General features: G+C 46.3%; 1 protein-coding gene across 1 annotated transcript in view; it reads left to right on the forward strand.

Annotated features, from left to right (window-relative positions):
* Positions 1 to 774: 774 nt before the first annotated feature.
* Positions 775 to 18,136, forward strand: part of SLC2A6 (solute carrier family 2 member 6) — a 38,900-nt gene continuing 21,538 nt past the window's right edge. Inside the window, exons 1-6 of the mRNA XM_030207705.1 lie at positions 775 to 1,094; positions 9,999 to 10,161; positions 11,866 to 12,072; positions 14,026 to 14,125; positions 14,275 to 14,486; positions 17,103 to 17,255. Of these exons, the coding sequence (XP_030063565.1) occupies positions 997 to 1,094; positions 9,999 to 10,161; positions 11,866 to 12,072; positions 14,026 to 14,125; positions 14,275 to 14,486; positions 17,103 to 17,255 (933 nt within the window). The 5' untranslated portion in view covers positions 775 to 996. The remainder of the gene's footprint in view (positions 1,095 to 9,998; positions 10,162 to 11,865; positions 12,073 to 14,025; positions 14,126 to 14,274; positions 14,487 to 17,102; positions 17,256 to 18,136) is intronic.

The raw sequence follows: 18,136 nt of genomic DNA on the forward strand, positions 1-18,136 counted from the left end.
AGGAGGGGAAGGTGTCATTGTGTGCCCCAAAAGATGTGAATGAGTTAGTGTGTGTGTGTGCACGAGCTGGCAGGTGCCATTGTGTGCCCCGATATGTGTGCATGAGCTGGCGTGTGTGCATGAGATGAGTGTGTGTGCACAAGCTAGTAGTAAAGGTGTCATTGTGTGCCCCAATATGTGTGCATGAGCTGGTGTGAGATGAGTGTGTGTACATCAACTAGTGTAAATGTATTTGCACGAGCTAGTAGTAAAGGTGTCATTGTGTGCCCCAATAGAGTGTGCATGAGCTGGTGTAAGTGTGTGCATGAGATGAGTGTGTGTGCATCAACTAGTGTAAATGAATTTGCACGAGCTAGTAGTAAAGGTGTCATTGTGTGCCCCGATATGTGTGCATGAGCTGGTTGTAAGTATGTGCACGAGATGAGTGTGTGTGCATCAACTAGTGTAAATATGTTTGCACAAGCTAGTAGTAAAGGTGTCATTGTGTGCCCCATATGTATGCATGAGCTGGTGTGAGATGAGTGTGTGTGTACACCAACTAGTGTAAATGTGTGTGCACAAGCTAGTAGTAAAGGTGTGTGTACCCCGATATGTGTGCATGAGATGAGTGTGTGTGCATCAACTAGTGTAAATGTGTTTGCACGAGCTAGTAGTAAAGGTGTCATTGTGTGCCCCGATACGTGTGCTTGAGCTGTGGAAACGTGTGCATAGGATGGTGTAGGTGTGTGCATGCGCTGATCTAAGTGGAGGTTACACTGTGTACAAGGAGGGAGGATGGCTTTCTTTCTCGGCAGAGTTTCGTTGTGCTCTGTAGTTCCCCTTTGACGCAGCGCTACTTTGTTCAGTCTTCTATGCCTCCGTCGCTTCTCGCAGGTCACGATACCGGGAAATCGCCTCTAGACGGCCAGTAGGAAGCTGCAGAGATTGTAGGCGTGGCTGCCCGAAGCTGAGAGCCCAGTCGCCGGCCGGCATTGCAGCTCCCGTCGGGCTCTCAGGATGCAGGAGCCGCTGCTGGGAGAAGATGTCCCGACCAGGCCACTCTATCGCACCTTCCCAGAGAGAAATCTCAAGGAGCAGGAAGCGGCATACATTAAGTAAGAGGGACAGAGAGAGCGCTTGTTGTGTTAACCCTGAAGGTTATTTAGTGGAATCGTGAGTGATGAATCGGAACGTAGTATATGAATCTGCCTTTGTATATCCGGTCCGTCTGGGGTTGGGGAGCTGTATCTTATGAGGCTTCTGTCATCTATTTGTTTATTTATTTATTTATATTTTGCGCACACCTTTTTCAGTAGTAGCTCAAGGTGAGTTACATCCAGGCACTCTGGCTATTTCTCTGTCCCAGTAGGGCTCACAATCTAAGTTTGTACCTGAGACAATGGAGGGTTAAGTGACTTGCCCAAGATCACAAGGAGCAGCAGAGGGATTTGAACAGGCCACCTCTGGTGAACCTGGGATTTTATGGGCTCTGTTCCTAGGTTAAATCAATTCAGGCATTGTTTTTGCCAAGGCATAAGTGAAAGCCTGTCCTTACATGTTATATGCAAGCTACTCCTAAAAAGTTATATATTTATACTATTCTACTATCACATTATTAATTTTGCATTTCTAGTGTCACAGTGCATTTTTTCTAGCAAAAAAGGTGCCGGTACTCAAATGCCTGGCCACCCTTCAGGGGTAGGGTGATCACTGAGGGACCCATCCCACAATAGCCAGGCCCCCTGCAACCAGTCACAGAATCTAGGACAAGGCAGAATTGGTGTGTAAAACCTGAGCTCTTTCATTAAAACTTGGGGACTATGGGTCAATTTTAGCAGACAATGGAAAAGGTGCCAGTACTCAGTACCCCCTCAAAAAAAGCCCCTTAGTGTACATAATCTTGTACTAGACAAATCGCAGGGTTAAATATGACACTTCCTCACAATGACTTGCTGAAGCTCATAAAGTGGCAGTATTTTGGGCAAATGCTGCCTTCCTGGCCGGGTCTGAGGCTGCTTTGCGTAATGTCTCCCCTCAGCTGAAACCACATTTCCTCTGGCTTTCGAGAGCAGTGAACAGACCAGAAAGGTTTCCATTGTGCAATTCCTAGTCAGAGGAGGAGGAGGATGGCACTGAGCTGACAGTGTCTTCTAATGCACTTGTTTCAAGTCCAGTACAAGTCTCAAGCATCAATAGGAGCCCCTTCAGACCCACTGGGCTGCAATAGAATGCCACATTCACAGAACCACGTGGAAGTCTTATAGTCAGAGATATATTATAATGATGTGTTAATGTGGAGCTAATACGATGAATACAATATGAGACTCTACTGCATTCAACAGGGACCTGATACTATAGTTATTTAATAATGATATAGACAGAAATTGCACAGAAATAAGTTACTGCAGTGGGGAAATGTTAGAGAAGAGGCCAGGAACTGAGGTCTGTGCTTTCCTTTATTTAAAAAAAACATGAGGGCCAGAAAGCTGTCAATCCTGAGCACAGGTACAAGCCAGGACTTGATGGCTTTGGCCATCTTCAGCACTGGTGTGTGTGCAGAAGGGAAAGGGAAATGGGACTTTGATATACTGCCTTTTTTGAGGTTTTTGCAACTGTGACTTGCTGAGTCACAAGGAGCTACAGTGGGAATTGAACTCAGTTCCCCAGGATCAAAGTCCACTGCACTAACCACTAGGCTACTCCTCCACTCAGCTAGTCTAAGTGTTACATTAGCTGTTGGGATGAGATCTCCACCTGCCTTGGCAGTTGACATAGTTGCACATAAGGAGCAGGGGCCAGATGAGGCTTCTGCTTGTCCCATGTGGAGGTGAACACACCAAGAGCAGGGGCCAGAAGATGAGGCCTTTGCCTGTCTTCAACTCAAGTACATGGGCCAGAAGCAGGGGCTGGGAGCAGAGGTCTCTGCCTGCCTTGGCATGAGTACACATAGCAAAACCCAAGGTTTCCACCTGTCCTCAGCACAGGTACACAGGTCTGGGACACAGAATCAGCTTCTGAGAGCCATTAGTTCATATACTGACACCCTGGCACTGGGGCAGAATGATGCAGTAACACATGGTTTTAAGTGTTAAACTCAAAACAAGCTACTCCTCCCTTGACACAGTGAGGGGCCCTTTTACTAAGCCGTGAAGGCACCTACATGCGCCCAACACACGCCAAATTGGAGTTACCACCTGGTTACCGAGTGGCTCTTGCGGTAGTTTCAGTTTTGGCACGTGTCTGAAAAATATTTTTTATATTCTGACGCGTGGCAGCTACGTGTGCCAAGTGGAATTTCACGCGCGTAGACCGTTACCACCCAGTTACCGCATGAGACCTTACTGCTAGGTCAGTGGCTTATGATAAGGTCTCAGACCCAAAATGGACGCATGGCAATTTTCATTTTGCCGCATGTCCATTTTCGGCAAAAATTTTAAAAAGGCATTTTTTTTGTAGGTGCGCTAAAAAATAATTCTGTGCACTCCCAAAACACGCGTCTACATTACCGCAGGCCATTTTTCACTGCAACTTAGTAAAAGAACCCCTAAACAAGTCCAATAATGGGGGTGCAGATGCACTTAAAGAGCAAGTACCTGTGCACCAGAAACCAGACCCTTTACCTGTCCTTGGCACAGGAACACACAGGGGGTCTTTTACTAACTTAACTCGAGATATCTGCAGCACGGCCCATAGGAATAAAATGGGTCCTGCTGCATTTAACTCAAGCTAAGCTTTAGTAAAAGACCCCCACAGCAAGCAGAATCTGGGAACCGTAGAGGGGCATAATCGAACGGGGAGCCCAAGTTTTCCTGAGGATGTCTTTGAAGAGGCGGGGAAACCCGTATTATCGAAACAAGATGGGCGTCCATTTTTTTGTTTCGATAATATGGTCGAGGACACCCAAATCTCAACATTTAGGTCGTCCTTAGAGATGGTCGTCCCCGGTTTTCGGTGATAATGCAAACCGAGGACGCCCATCTCAGAAACAACCAAATCCAAGCCATTTGGTCGTGGGAGGAGCCAGCATTCGTAGTGCACTGGTACCCCTGACATGCCAGGACACCAACCGGGCACCCTAGGGGGCACTGCAGTGGACTTCACAAATTGCTCACAGGTGCATAGCTCCCTTACTTTGTGTGCTGAGCCCCCCAACCCCCCCCAAAAAAAAAAAACCACTCCCCACAACTATACACCACTACCATAGCCCTAAGAGGTGAAGGGGGGCACCTAGATGTGGGTACAGTGGGTTTCTGGTGGGTTTTGAAGGGCTCACATTTACCACCACAAGTGTAACAGGTGGGGGGGGGGGATGGGCCTGGGTCCGCCTGCCTGAAGTACAGGGCACCCACTAAAATTGCTTCAGGGACCTGCATACTGCTGCGATGGACCTGAGTATGACATTTGAGGTTGGCATAGAGGCTGGCAAAAATATTTAAAAAGTTTTTTTAGGGTGGGAGGGGATTAGTCACCACTAGGGGAGTAAGGGGAGGTCATCCCCGATGCCCTCCGGTGGTCATCTGGTCAGTTCGGGCACCTTTTTGAGGCTTGGTCATAAGAAAAAATGGACTAAGTAAAGTCGGCCAAGTGCTCGTCAGGAATGCCCTTCTTTTTCCATTATCGGTCGAGGACGCCCATGTGTTAGGCACGCCACAGTCCCGGCTTCACTATGCTTCCAACACGCCCCCGTGAACTTTGGTCATCCCCTCGACGGAAAGCAGTTGAGGACACCCAAAATCGGCTTTCAATTATGCCGATTTGGGCGACCCTGGGAGAAGGATGCCCATCTTCTGATTTGTGTCGAAAGATGGGTGCCCTTCTCTTTCGAAAATAAGCCTGAAAGTCTTCCTGGAATAGTCATGAGGTTTTAGGTTTGAAAATAGGGAATTAAGATGGTGGGGGAAGTGGAATTTTAAATACTGCAGTCAGGAGATACTTCATTTGCATAACTTTCCTGAATGTTTCTATTGCTAAATTACATGCAGATTGTGAAAAACCAAATGCAAAAAGCTGTTCTCTGGATAAATGCAAGTTTTTATTTTCAAGAATTCTAGCCAACATAAGACATTTTTCACTGAATATCATATACTGTATGAATAAATGTTTTTAGTGCAACTTTTACACATCCTATGGCTATCTATGAAGGCAGTTTTTTTCAGTATGAACTCTTTTTTGGAAAAAAAAAATGTGCTTAGTGTCACGTTCTCGAGGCCCTTGGTATACTGTCAGGTCCTTGGGGCAGCACTGGGAATCGTGAGCCCTTGGGCCCCTGCCGAGGAGCGGCAGAGGCAGGCAAGACCATCTTGGAACCGGACATACGGAAGAACAGGACTGGAACTCGGGATCGGAAGTAGGCAACTGGAACCGGCAGGACAGGATCCGCTTCACCTGCGCTTGGCCACCGTTCCGCTAGAGTTGAGCTCTAGCGTGCAGGTGGCCGGCAGGACTTGCAGGACAGGGCCGGAACTGGAGAACCAGAGGACCCACCCTGGGTCTAGGAAACACAAGGGAGACCAGACTAGGAACTAAACTCAGACAGGGAGCTGCTGCACCGCCACTAGCAAGAACCAGAAGGCAGACTAAGGAGACAAGACATACGAAGGCTAGCAGGAGCAAAGACTAGGGCAACATGCCAGCAAGGCAGACTGGGGATCAGGGAATACCCAGCGGGTAAACCCACTAGCTAGGAAGCAGCAGGAAACAGGGACCACGCCCTGGCAATAAACACTAGCTAGACAGAGACAGGATTCAGGATATACACACAGGGTTCAGGATATGCACACAGGATATACAAGCAGGATTCAGGAATAGCAGGGGTCAAGGCAGACAGCTAGTAGGGAGAGGAAACCAGGAATAACGGCCAAAGGTCTTGGCAGGCAACAGAGCACACAGAGTAAACCAGGAAGAACAGGCCAAGGGTCTTGGGCAGGCAGCAGAGCAAACAGAGTAAACCAGGAATATCAAGCCAAGGGTCTGAAGCCACAGCCGTTCCACACACTGACTGGGAACTCACAAAGGCTGAGGCTTCAAGTGCAGACAGAGAACAAAACACGGACAGAGGCTTCACCCCAAACACTGGGTAAGCCAGGAACAGAGGCTTCACCTCAACACAGGGTAAGTCAGGAAGGACCCGCAGTCCACAGACAGACAGTGGCAGGGAAGACCCCCCACGGAAAGACAACAGACACAGAAAGAAGCTGGGCTGGAACCCAGAGAGAGGCTAAGCAGTAGTGCAGCAGACACTTACTAACCTGACCTGGCCTAAGAGCATAACACCAATGCAAAGACACTGACTGCAACAAGCACAGCACTTCCTTATGAAGGCTCTCACTGATGAGTCACCAGCAGTAGGCAGAAGCAGGAAGTACACTGACCCCAAAGAGAGGCTTGACACACATAGGAAGAGAGCCCACAGGAAAGACAAGCAGGAGCCATCTTGGAAGCTGGCACAGAGCCGGTGGCAGCCATCTTAGATGCTGGCTCCCCAGAGAGGCATAGCCCACACAGGTGAGGTCTAGTGAAGCAATCAGGTTCATGCTGGAAGCAGCCAGCACACCAGGACAGAGACAAGACTAACACAAACACAGACAGAAGCCAGCAGAGCTGCTGACCCCCAGAAAGAAGGTGGTCACGGCCACAGACGTGACACTTAGGTATTGTAGTTCACCTCTTGAATTACTGGAGGACCAAGTGCAAAGTGAAGCACATAGGGAACAATAACCCAGATTATAACTACACAATGCTAGGTTCCACATTAGGAGTTACCACCCAGGCATAGCCGCCGAGAGGGGGGCAGGGGGGACAAAATTCCCAGGGCCTGGCACCGCAGTCTCACCCGCCCTCCGTCATCAACCGTCTGCCACCAGGCTGGGCCCCCTGCATTAAAATCATAGCGCCTCTCACCTCCGTGTGAAAGCGCTGCAGGCAGCAGGGCAGCAGATCGCCTCCCTTTGGGCCTCCTTTCCTCCCTGTGTCCCGCCCTTATCTGATATAAGTTCCACGAGGGCGGGACACAAGGAGGGAAGGACAGCCGAAGGGAAGCGATCTGCTGCCCTGCTGCCTGCAGCCTGCAGCACTTTCACACGGAGGTGAGAGGCGCTGTGATTTCAATGCAGGGGGCCCGGCCTGGTGACAGACAGAAGGGGGCGGGTGGAGGGGGGAGTGGTGGCGACCTCGGGGGGGGTGTAGGGGGGAGCGGCGGTGGCGACCTCAGGGTGGGTGGCGGGGGCGGGGCCCCGGTGGCGGCCTTGCCCTGGGCCTGGCCCAGTCTCTCAGTGGCCCTGCACCCAGGAGAAAGATCTAGGCATCATTGTAGAGAAGGCATTTAAATCTTCTGCTCTTCTGTGTGGCAGTGGTGAAAAATACAAACGGAATGTTAGGAACTATTAGGAAAGGAATCTCTCTATATAAAACGCACCTCCAACGTTCTAATGAAGCCTCAAATCTCCAAACGTTCTAAATTTGTATTTGTGTAGATCGCTATTCTTCCATGAGTGTCAGCCCCGCCCTCGCGTCACAACGTGATGACGTCGAGGGTGGAGCAATGGCACTCAACGAATCATATCGCCCACCCATTGCTACGCGACGAAACCTGACGTCAGACGCATCGCGAATCTATGCGAACGATCTACAAGAAAGAAGGGAGGACTACCATCGCCCCGAGCCAGCCTGAACGTGCGAGGGAGGGAGGGTCGGAGGGAGACAGGCAGGCATGCCAAGAATTCTTTTCTTCTTTTTTGAGTATCCCTCGATAAGTCCGGAAAAATCTGTATCTTAGATCCTAGGCACTGATTTCCATTCTGAGTTTTTAGGCACCATATATAGAATCTCCCCCTTTGTGCCTAATTTTGGGCACAAACGTTTTCACCTGCCAAAGGCTGGTGTAAATGCTCACGCCTGACTAATGGCAGTTAGCATGCGAATGCAGGAATTCTGGGAATGTTGTGCCTCACCTATGCCCCTCCTATGGCCACACCCCCTTTGGAGTTGCATGTTATGAAAATTAGGAGCTCATGTTATAGAATATGGAGTAGGGCATAACTTCTAATGACTGCCGATTAAGTGCTTAGCAACATCAATTATTGATTGTTATCATCAATCTAACCAATTAGATCTGCATGCAAAATTGAACACCCAACTTTAGGTGACCTATACAGAATTACCCCCCAGTGTATACAATTCTGGTCACTGCATCTCAATAAAGATACAGCGGAATTAGAAGAGGTATGGAGAAGAGCAACCAAAATGATCGAGGGTGAAACAATTTTCCTCTGAGGAAATGCTAGGGAGGTTAGGGTTGTTAGCATGGAGAAGAGACAGTTGAGGGGAGTTATGATAGAGGTCTATAAACTCCTGAGTGAAATAGAAGGGGAAAATGTAAATCAACTGTTTACTTTTTCAAAAAATACTAAGCCTAAGGGACATTCCATGAAGTATAGTACGTTTAAGACAAATCAGAGACAATATTTTTTTTCATTCAGTGTATAGATAAATGTTGGAACTCATTGCTGGAAGATGTGGAAATTGCAGCTAGCATAGCTGAGCTTAAAAAAGGATTGGAGAAGTTATAGAGAAAAAGTCAATACACTGTTATTAAGGGAGACCTGGAGAAAGCCATTGATTTTCCTTGGGGGTAAGTAGCATGGAATTGTGCTACTTTTTGGGACCCTGCCAGGAATTTATGACCTGGTTTGGCCAGTGGCCACGGTTGGGAACAGGATACTAGGCATGATGGACTTTTGTTCTGACCCACTATAGCTGTTCTTATGTTCTTTTCCCCATTGATTTTACCCTGATTGAAGAAGCTGCCACTTCCATCCTGCAGAGGAAGAATTTTCCCCTTCATTTCACAGAAAAAAAACCCTATTTTTCCATTTTGAGGAATTCCAGCATATTTCAGTGAGAGATGAGAGAGCTCTTCCCCATACCAATGTTTTATTTATTTATTTATTTATTGATTGATTGATTGATTCACTCTTAAATTAACGAATACAGCTAATAGCTGGCATCAGACATTGGCATGGATGGGGTGCTGACTCCAAGTGTCACAGGTAGCCATGCTGTTTGGTGTGGCAGGGGCATGGTTCTGAGATGTCCCTCTGTTGGTCAGAAGTTCCATTTGGTTACACCAATGTGCTAAGGCTGAGTAGAGGGAAGAAAGGGGAAGATTATAGTCAAATCTGTGGCGTTCTTCCATGATGTCTTATCTTCTGCTTTCTATTTCCTGTGAAACATTACAACACTCTGGACATTTCAGAGCGGACGTTAAACAAGATTAGACTTGGAGCCAGTCATTCAGAGATAGCAAGATAGGACTTGGCTTTTAAAAAGATTTATGTGGTTAGCAACAATGCCAACCACACACATTTTGTAAAAAGCTTTGCCCCACAACATTATGCAGAACACTTATGTATATACCAAGAGGTAGAGTTAAGGATGGACCAGAGGCTAGCAGAACAGTTATATAAATACATTCTAATAAATATATAGAGTGGTGAAATGTATCCACTCTGTGATAACATATATGCAGAAAAGAAGGAAAAATGTATGCATGTGAGCATCAATATGGTCACCGCTTTTCTGCATATTCAGTGGCACCACTTGAACAACTCATAAATATACACGTAACATTAAGCATTAAGCCATAGGTTTTAACTAGTCAGATGCCTGTATTGCAGGGCACAAGGACCTCTTGCATCGCTAAACAGGTCTCTGACAGCGGCATTGCATGAGCTCATGGAGCTAAATGGTGTCCATACTTCCTGATTTAAGTACTATTATTTGTGTCTTCTCCAGGGGCTGCCACAGGGAAGTGAAGGGATTCAGGGGCCATGTGGAAATATTTATTGCAGGACCTCATTTGCATAAGTCAATAGGGGCTTAAAAGAGGGGCTGGAAAGTGAGGCCATGTGCTCAGTGATAGGACAAGCCCTCATCTCCCTGATCAGTACTTTGTTAATCATACAAGTGATGTGGTTCAACAACCATTTATATTCTTTTAATTGACTGTCTGCATTTTTCAGAACTCTCCACAATAAGAAGCTGTTCCTGGCATCATTTGCTGCCGTGCTGGGAAATTTTAATTTTGGTTTTGCCTTGGTGTTCACCTCCCCTGTCATCCCTGTTTTACTGCGCCATGAGGAGCCCAACCTGCAAGTGTCCATGCAGGAGGTCTCGTGGTTTGGGGTAAGAAAAACTCATGGCATCACCTGTGCTATCCAGGTTTACTGCAGAGAGAGACATTTCTTCCATTCAACCCCACCCAAAGTCTCCTTTTAGTAAAGAATGAAGTGGATACAGGCGGAGGGCTGGCCGAATGCATTTCCTGGCTCTGGTTCCGCATCTCATTTCTGTTCACTGAACCCCGGGCTCTTTGTGTTTCCCTTGTTTTTATTGCATTCCTCATATCAGGGACGTAGCTAGGTGGGGCCACGGGGGAATGGGCCCCCACAGATTTAGCCCTGGCCCCCTCTACTTTCGACCCCCCCCCCCCAGCCACTTTCAACCCCCCTGACATCAGGACTCACAGAAACAGATCAGCGAATGCGCCGGAGACCGGTGCTGAAGAGGACTTTGTCTGGCGGGGTTGGGGAACCCCACCAGCAAAGGTTCCTGGCGGTGGCAGGGGGGGAGGGTCGGCGGCGGAGGTGGGGGGGTCGAAAGTGGCATGGGAAGGGTGGCGGCACAGGGGGGTGTCAAAAGTGGCGGGCGGTCAGCGGCGTCGGGGGGAGGCTAAAACATGCCCCTCACCTTGGACTCTGGACCCCCTTCCTGCTGAGATCTGGCTACGCCCCTGCCTCATAGACATCCTAAAAATGTTATTCTGGCTGGTGCTGTTTGGGTTTAGATTAGGGCTGTACTGCATATTGGTATTCGATTTGATTTGGCCCTGAATAGTGTCCCAAACACATTATTCGTATTCAGCTGAACAGTGATTTAAATTTGAATACGAATAATCCGGGGCTCTACTGTACTAAAATCCTACTGAAATAAACAGTTGATTTCTGATTTCACATTCCTTCTTTTATTATTTGTTATATTAAAGCTCAATGCTTATTATTCATATTTGGTATTTATATTCAGTTAAATAATATTTTTCATTATTCGTATTTGGCCGAATAGTAAAATATGCTATTCGGTACAGCTCTAGTGTAGATAGAGACTGGCTGAGATTTCCCTGAGGAGCAGCAGTGCTCAGCATTACTGTCCTTAAAGCATGAGAATGGAGAGCAGTGATCACAGGGGAGAAGGTTAGGCATTGTGGCTGATTTCAGATTACAAAACCCTTTGTGAATGTCAAAAATTAGGATTAAAATAGATATAAGAGAGAAATAGTCACACAAAAAGTGTAGTGGAAAAGTACATGCCCCAAAATACCAGGACTTGGGGGCATACAATAAAGCTACTAAGTAGTAAATTTAAAACAAATCAGAGAAGATATTTCTTCTCTCAACATGTAGTTACTCTAGAATTCATTGTCAGAGAATGTTGTAAAAGCAGTTAGCTTAACAGGGTTTAAAAAAGGTTTAGCCACGTCCTTACAAGAAAAGTCCATAAGCCATTATTAAGATAGACTTGGGAAAATCCTCTGTTTATTTCTAGGATAAGCAGTATAAAATCTTGCCAGATTCTTGTGACCTGGATTAGCCACTGTTGAAAGCAGGATATGGGCTTGATGGACCACTGGTGTGTCCCAGTATGGCAATGCTTATGTTCTTATGAGTCCCAGAACACCCATCAGGGCCCCATTGCTAACAGAAGGATAAATACTGGAAAAGTGTCCCTCTCTTTGCTGTGAGATATTCTTTTCTAACTAGGTTTTGTGTAATGTTTCAAAAGTACTGCTCCTGATATAAATACTCTTTTTGTATGTGCTGTATTCCATTCCAGTCAGTTTTCACTCTTGGTGCTGCTGCTGGAGGCCTTGTCACCATGTTTCTGAATGACCGTCTGGGGCGTAAACTTAACATCATGTGCTCAGCAGTTCCTTCTTCATTGGGCTATACCCTGATGGCCAGTGCCCAGGCAGTGTGGATGCTTCTCCTGGGACGCATCCTGACTGGTATCGCCGGAGGAATGACAGCTGCATCCATCCCGGTGAGAATATTCAGTGGCAAAATACAGGTCTCATACACTGGAAGCAGCTTCTTAGAAAACAACAGAGTCACCCATGGATCTCAGACTCTGAGAGATTCAGTCCTGGTGTCATTAGCAACACCACTCCATATCATTGCTGCAAGTATTAAATATGACAGTCCACTGTTCACCATAAATAGGCATCTTATTACAATTCGATGATGTACCATTAACTCTAGCTCACTGCCTCCTCCCGAGCCCTCTGCATCATCACTAGTGACCTCGTTAAGGGGCCCTTTTACAAAGGATGGTAGGCTCTACTCGCATGCAGTGCGTGCCAAAATGAGACGATCGCCAGGCTAATTTCAGATTTGGCGAGTGCCCATACTGCTGGAACAACTTCTTTTTATTTCTACCTCACATAGTGTTTCCAGCATTAATCGGCAGTTGGTGTGCACCAGCCGGTCACCATGCATGTAGCACGTGAGCCCTTACCGCTAGATCAGTGGCTGGTGTTAAGGGCTCAGGCCTTAAATAGACACACGCTGGTTTCAGTTGTACTGCAGGCCCTTTTCCCGGCCTATTTTTTCCCAGATGCAGTAAAAACCGGCCTGGCGCATGCCAAAAACATGCACCCACACTACTGCAGGCCACCTTTTGCTGTGGCTTAGTAAAAGAACCCTCTACCATTAATTCTAGCTCACTGCCCCCTATCAAATCCTCTCCTTCATAAATTTCTAAGATGTACCATTAATTAAGTCATTGCTTCCTTCCAATTCCTATGCACCATCACTAATGCCCTCACTAAAATTTGAAGCTGTACCATTAATTCCAATTCACTACCTCCTGTTGAAATATCACGTTTGCTAATGAAAGGTCAAGGCAGTTTACAACAATAAAATCAGAAAGAGAATAAGAAAAAGAACCCCAATTAATATAGGAAAAAACCTCATTCATACTTTAGTCATAAGCCAAAAAAAACCCCCAAAATTAAGATTCAAGACAAAAAGCTGTATCTCAGTGTGATCATGCAGGCTGCTGCTGACATATCTAGGTAGTGGGTATGTTGAACATCAGCTGAAAGTATTGGGTCTTCAATAATAATTTAAATCTTATAGGCAGAGTTCTGCTCTGATGCTAGGAGGAAGATTATTCCAGAGACTAGGCACCAGAAAAAAAGAACACGGGTGATCTGGTTGATTCATAGTGAGTGAACTTGGGCGAGGGTAACACTAGCCGATGGGCATTGAGTGAACGCAGGGAATGAAATGGGGTGTAAGGGGTAGTCAGTGATGAAAGATAAAGAGGAGATCCCGTAGTGCCTTGTGAGTTATGACAAGTATATAAATTTTACCGGCAACCAGTGTAGCTGCAAGAATAGTGGGATAAGGTGATCATGTTTCTTTGCCTGAAATAAGAGGCGTATTGCTGAATTTTGAAGAGTTTCAAGTCGCCAAAGTTGAACTTGAGAAATATCAGCATATACAGTATTACAGTAGTCTAATCTAGAGATGATGCAGAGAAGGAAAGTCAAGATATTTACGAACAGAACAGATACAACAGAGCCAAAAGAAACCCTTTCGCACTACCTGGGAAACCCGAGTTTCAAAAGACAATGTAGAATCAATTAGTATGCCCAAACATCAAAAGGAACGGACCAGTGACATTGGTATATTGAAAAAGGTTAGGGTCAAAGAAGGTTCCTTGTGTGTTCCGGTGATCCAGCTATGCACCATCACTAGTGATCTTATTACAGTTTTAAGATGTACCATTCAACTCACTACCTCCTTCCGGTCCTTTACGCATTCATAAAATCATGGCATTTAATCCATTTCATGGGAAGTTATGTTAAAAGCTCTGTCTGTTGTGTACCCATGTCAAGTTTACTGGTAAATTTCTGGAAAGACTTTGCAGAGTTTGGCAGCAATAGGGAGACAGGTGTCTTCCCCACTTTGATTATTTTTCTCCTTGCAGGTATATGTGTCAGAAATCTCCCATTCTGGAGTCAGGGGAGCTCTGGGAGCTTGCCCCCAGATCATGGCAGTCTTTGGATCCCTCTCTCTGTATGCACTTGGTAAGTATACACACCAAGTGTCCAGGACTACATGACCCTATTTCCTCCTCACACCTGATTTAGATCCATCATACTGCAGCCGCTGTCATATACATTCAAGTTCATACTGCACTGTAACACGTTCCCTTCTCTCCTCTCTGTTTCTGCAGCTCTTCTTCTGCCCTGGCGCTGGCTGGCAGTGGCTGGGGAGGTGCCAGTCACCATCATGCTCATCCTGCTGTGTTTCATGCCTGACTCCCCTCGCTTCCTAATGTCTAAGGGCAAGGATGAGAAAGCCCTGAGGGCACTGGCCTGGTTGCGAGGGAAGGACACGGAGTACCATGGGGAGTATGAGAGGATCAAAGATAGTCTGAGGAAACAGGTATGGGAGCTGGGGGCCTGTTTCCTTCATCTGCAATACATCATCAAAAGAGTACTCAATGCAGTAAAAGCACAGGGGATTTAGAAGCCAGGAACTGGATTACAAAGGATGCCAGCCCATGTGTGGTTTTATATGGTACCCTACCCCGGGCATTTCATTTTGTCCAAGTAAAGATGCAGTGCAGTACAAGTGAAAGTGGGGAAGGTATCAAAAGCAGAATTTAGGCATAGGGCCAGTCAAGTTGGAAGAGGTAAGTTTTCAACTTGGAATGTTGGAGGAGTGGCCTAGTGGTTAGGGTGGTGGACTTTGGTCCTGAGGAACTGAGTTCAATTCCCACTTCAGGCACAGGCAGCTCCTTATGACTCTGGGCAAGTCATTTAACCCTCCATTGCCCCATGTAAGCCGCATTGAGCCTGCCATGAGTGGGAAAGTGCGGGGTACAAATGTAACAAAAATTAAATTAGAGTGGGATAGTCTTGGCGATTAGGAGGTTTTTTTCTTGTAGGTTCAGTGCCTGACATCTGAGCCAGCTTCTGTCTCCTCTCCTTGTTGTTTGTCTAGTTTATGTAAATATTATTTCATTATTAAATAATATTGTTGTACTGTGTGTTATTTAAAAGAGGGGAAGTGCACAGTACAACAATACTTTGTGTTAGTCTACCACAAAAGAGGGGAGGTGCACAGTACTTCCCCTCTTTTGTGTTATTTATGTAGACTAACTGGTTTAGCTTGTCTTTCAGCCTGCTTTATATTAATTTTGTGAAGCACTACGATGCCAAATTTATTGTTCGAATTGGGGTGTGAAGGAATGTACAGGAAGTTACCAATTCTCCTTTAACAACAAGCCCAGTTGGAAGTTGGAGTTTTACCTTGGCTTCCCTACACGGTTGTCCTGGGTCAGGATTATCCCAGATTCAGGGCTGTCTGGATACAACGAACACCCTGTCCCCTTTTACAAAGCCACACTAGCAGATGCCACGTCGTAGCTATGTCGACATTACCGCACCAGTAGCCACTAGCGCAGCTTTGTAAAATGGAGTAAAGTAGTATCACGAGACTTCCACTAGAGGTCCCAGCAGCCATTTTATACTGGCTGCCACAATGGGCAGGAGTGAGTGGGCATCGCTCCTGCTCATATGACTCCACTGGACCACCAGGTATTTACAAGTAGGGCCAGAGGCCTACAGAGTGTGTGTGTGTGGGGGGGGGGGGGGGGGCGGCCTTAGCTTTTAAACATGTGCAGGGTGGGAGGGAGGAGGGATTGGGATCGGGGAGAGGGTGGGAGCAGCAGGACAACTAGTGCTGCAACCTGGAAGCTAACCAAGCACTGGCCAGTATTCAGACAGGTGCCCAGTTAGCTTTGTGGCTAAAGTTAGGACGGTCTTTTTGTTATCCTAACTTTAGTCACTTATCTAACCAGTTAGCAGTCTGAATATGGCTGCTAACCAGTTAGGTCCCAGGTCCTCCCATGCTCTGCTTACAGACTGCCTGGCACTAACTCGACGGTGCAGGGGTGGTCTGTGGTGATATTCAGTGGCACTGTCAGTTAGGTTCTGCTGAATATCACAACTTGGAGGCCAGAAGAAATTTAACTGGGCAGGAGCCTCTGCTGCCCTGTTAAATCGCTTTAAATATCAGGTCCATTGAGTGTACTTACAATGGAAATCTAAGACCTCTTATGCATGCACTTGCCAAAACACGGCCTTGTTAGGTCATCGATATTTTATTAACCTGAGTGTGGCTCCATTGACATCATTATCTTCTTGGCCGTCTCTGCTCTTTGCTGTCTCTGTTCTCTGTGGAGCATTTTTATTTTTCTCCTGTTTCTCTTTTGTAATATGAAAACCACCACTGTAGTGAATGCTTTGTGGGAGACCAAGGGATGCCTTTTGTGTCGCGTGTCATGAAACAAGTATGCACCTTGTTGAAAGCAAAGACCTCTGTATACCATCTGTTGAGCGCTTCATCAAAATCCTTAAGCAGATATTGGTTTGTTGCTAAGGATGGGAAAAATTGGGTCACCCTACTTCACTGTGTATTGTTCACCCTCCAGAAAGTGCCCCAATCAGGTTCATTCCATTTGGGTTATTCTATCAACACCCTAATAAAGTAAACGTAAAGATAAAGAAGTACCAGAAGTTGGAAGAACTGCACACAATTTAACAAGAAGCCAATAGAGGAAAGCTAGGAGAAGAAAGGCAGGCAGGGACTGCACAGGGAAAATGACTTACAAAGATCTGGCTGTATGACTTGGTCCTGTAATATTTGCCATTTAAACATACTTGTAACATTAGAAAGTGCAAATAAAGAGGCGATATCTTGTCACTCAGTGCTTTGAGAGAAGGGGGGTGAAAAGTGTGGAGATCAAAACCATTTCTGTTTACTGGCTTCAGAAAATGTACAGGGTTAGGTTCTAAGAAGTAACTTTTAGCTGGCCTGGTACCAAAAGTACAGCTTTTAACATACTTTATCTTGTAAAGTGAATTTTATTGCCGTGCTGAATCTTGAACACACTCTAAATGCAACTGGGGACGAAAAATGTACAAGGGCCTGCAAGATGAGATGACTTATGTTGTTCTGCAGTACACTAAGCTTCCTCTTTCTTTGTGCATCTAGAATTCAAGGATTTCCTGGGTAGAGATTGCAGACCCATACTATTACAAACCCATCCTGATTGCAGTAGGGATGAGGTTCCTTCAGCAGCTCTCCGGAGTCACCCCAATTCTGGTCTATCTGGAATCCATTTTTAATCAAACAGCTGTCATTTTAGTAAGTGAATGCTTTGTATTTCCTAGGAGGGTGGCACAACAAAGGGTGCAGTCCTTGTTCTTATAGCCATCAGAGGCTGTTAAATTGTGTTCTTTACTCATTGCTTTCCAAGATTTCAACTTATTGTGCCTTATTACTGCACCTTTCATGTCACCTCACCTGCAGTGCATTCTGGGAATTCTAGACTCTTGGAAACAGCAATGGCTACTCTTAAGTCTTCATTTCATTCTTCTGTAAATGTTCAAAGAAGGCATCAAAGACTCATCATCGTAACTATTTGCACCATGCTTATCCTTAGAGAAAGTGACTTGTATAGTCTCTTGACTGCAGTTCCAAATTGACGGAGGTTCTTAATCTCATTCTCAAACAGAATGGGAAGTACACCTGCTGCATTGAAGACAATGGGCTGGATTCAATAAATGGCACCCACAGTTAGTTGCTGGGAAGATCCCGGTTAAGTTGGTATTCTATAAAGGCCGCTTCGCACAGAGTACCCTTTATAGAATACTAGCCGTTAAGCCCTTTAAAACGGGCGAGATTTTTGTTTGGAAAAATGTAATGGAAGAGCGGAAGAAGAAAATTAGAGTTGATGTGTACAGTACGCGTTCAGCATTTCTCCTGCCCTCCCCTCCACCCATCTATGTCCAGCAGCTCTCCTCTGTTCCCTGCCCTCCCCACCCATGCCCAGTGATTCTCCGTTGCCCCCTGTCCTCCCCTCTCATTCACATCCAGTGATTTTCCTCTGTCCCCTGCCCTCTCCCCTCCCTTTCATCCATGTGCATCTCCTTCCTGTCTTCCCTCACCTCCATCCATGTCCAGCATTTCTCCTGCCCTTCCCTCCATCCATCTATGTCCAGCAGCTGTCCTCTCTCCCCTGCCCT

The sequence above is a fragment of the Microcaecilia unicolor genome, chromosome 6 (genome assembly GCF_901765095.1).
Source record: "Microcaecilia unicolor chromosome 6, aMicUni1.1, whole genome shotgun sequence".
NCBI classification, from domain to species: domain Eukaryota; kingdom Metazoa; phylum Chordata; class Amphibia; order Gymnophiona; family Siphonopidae; genus Microcaecilia; species Microcaecilia unicolor.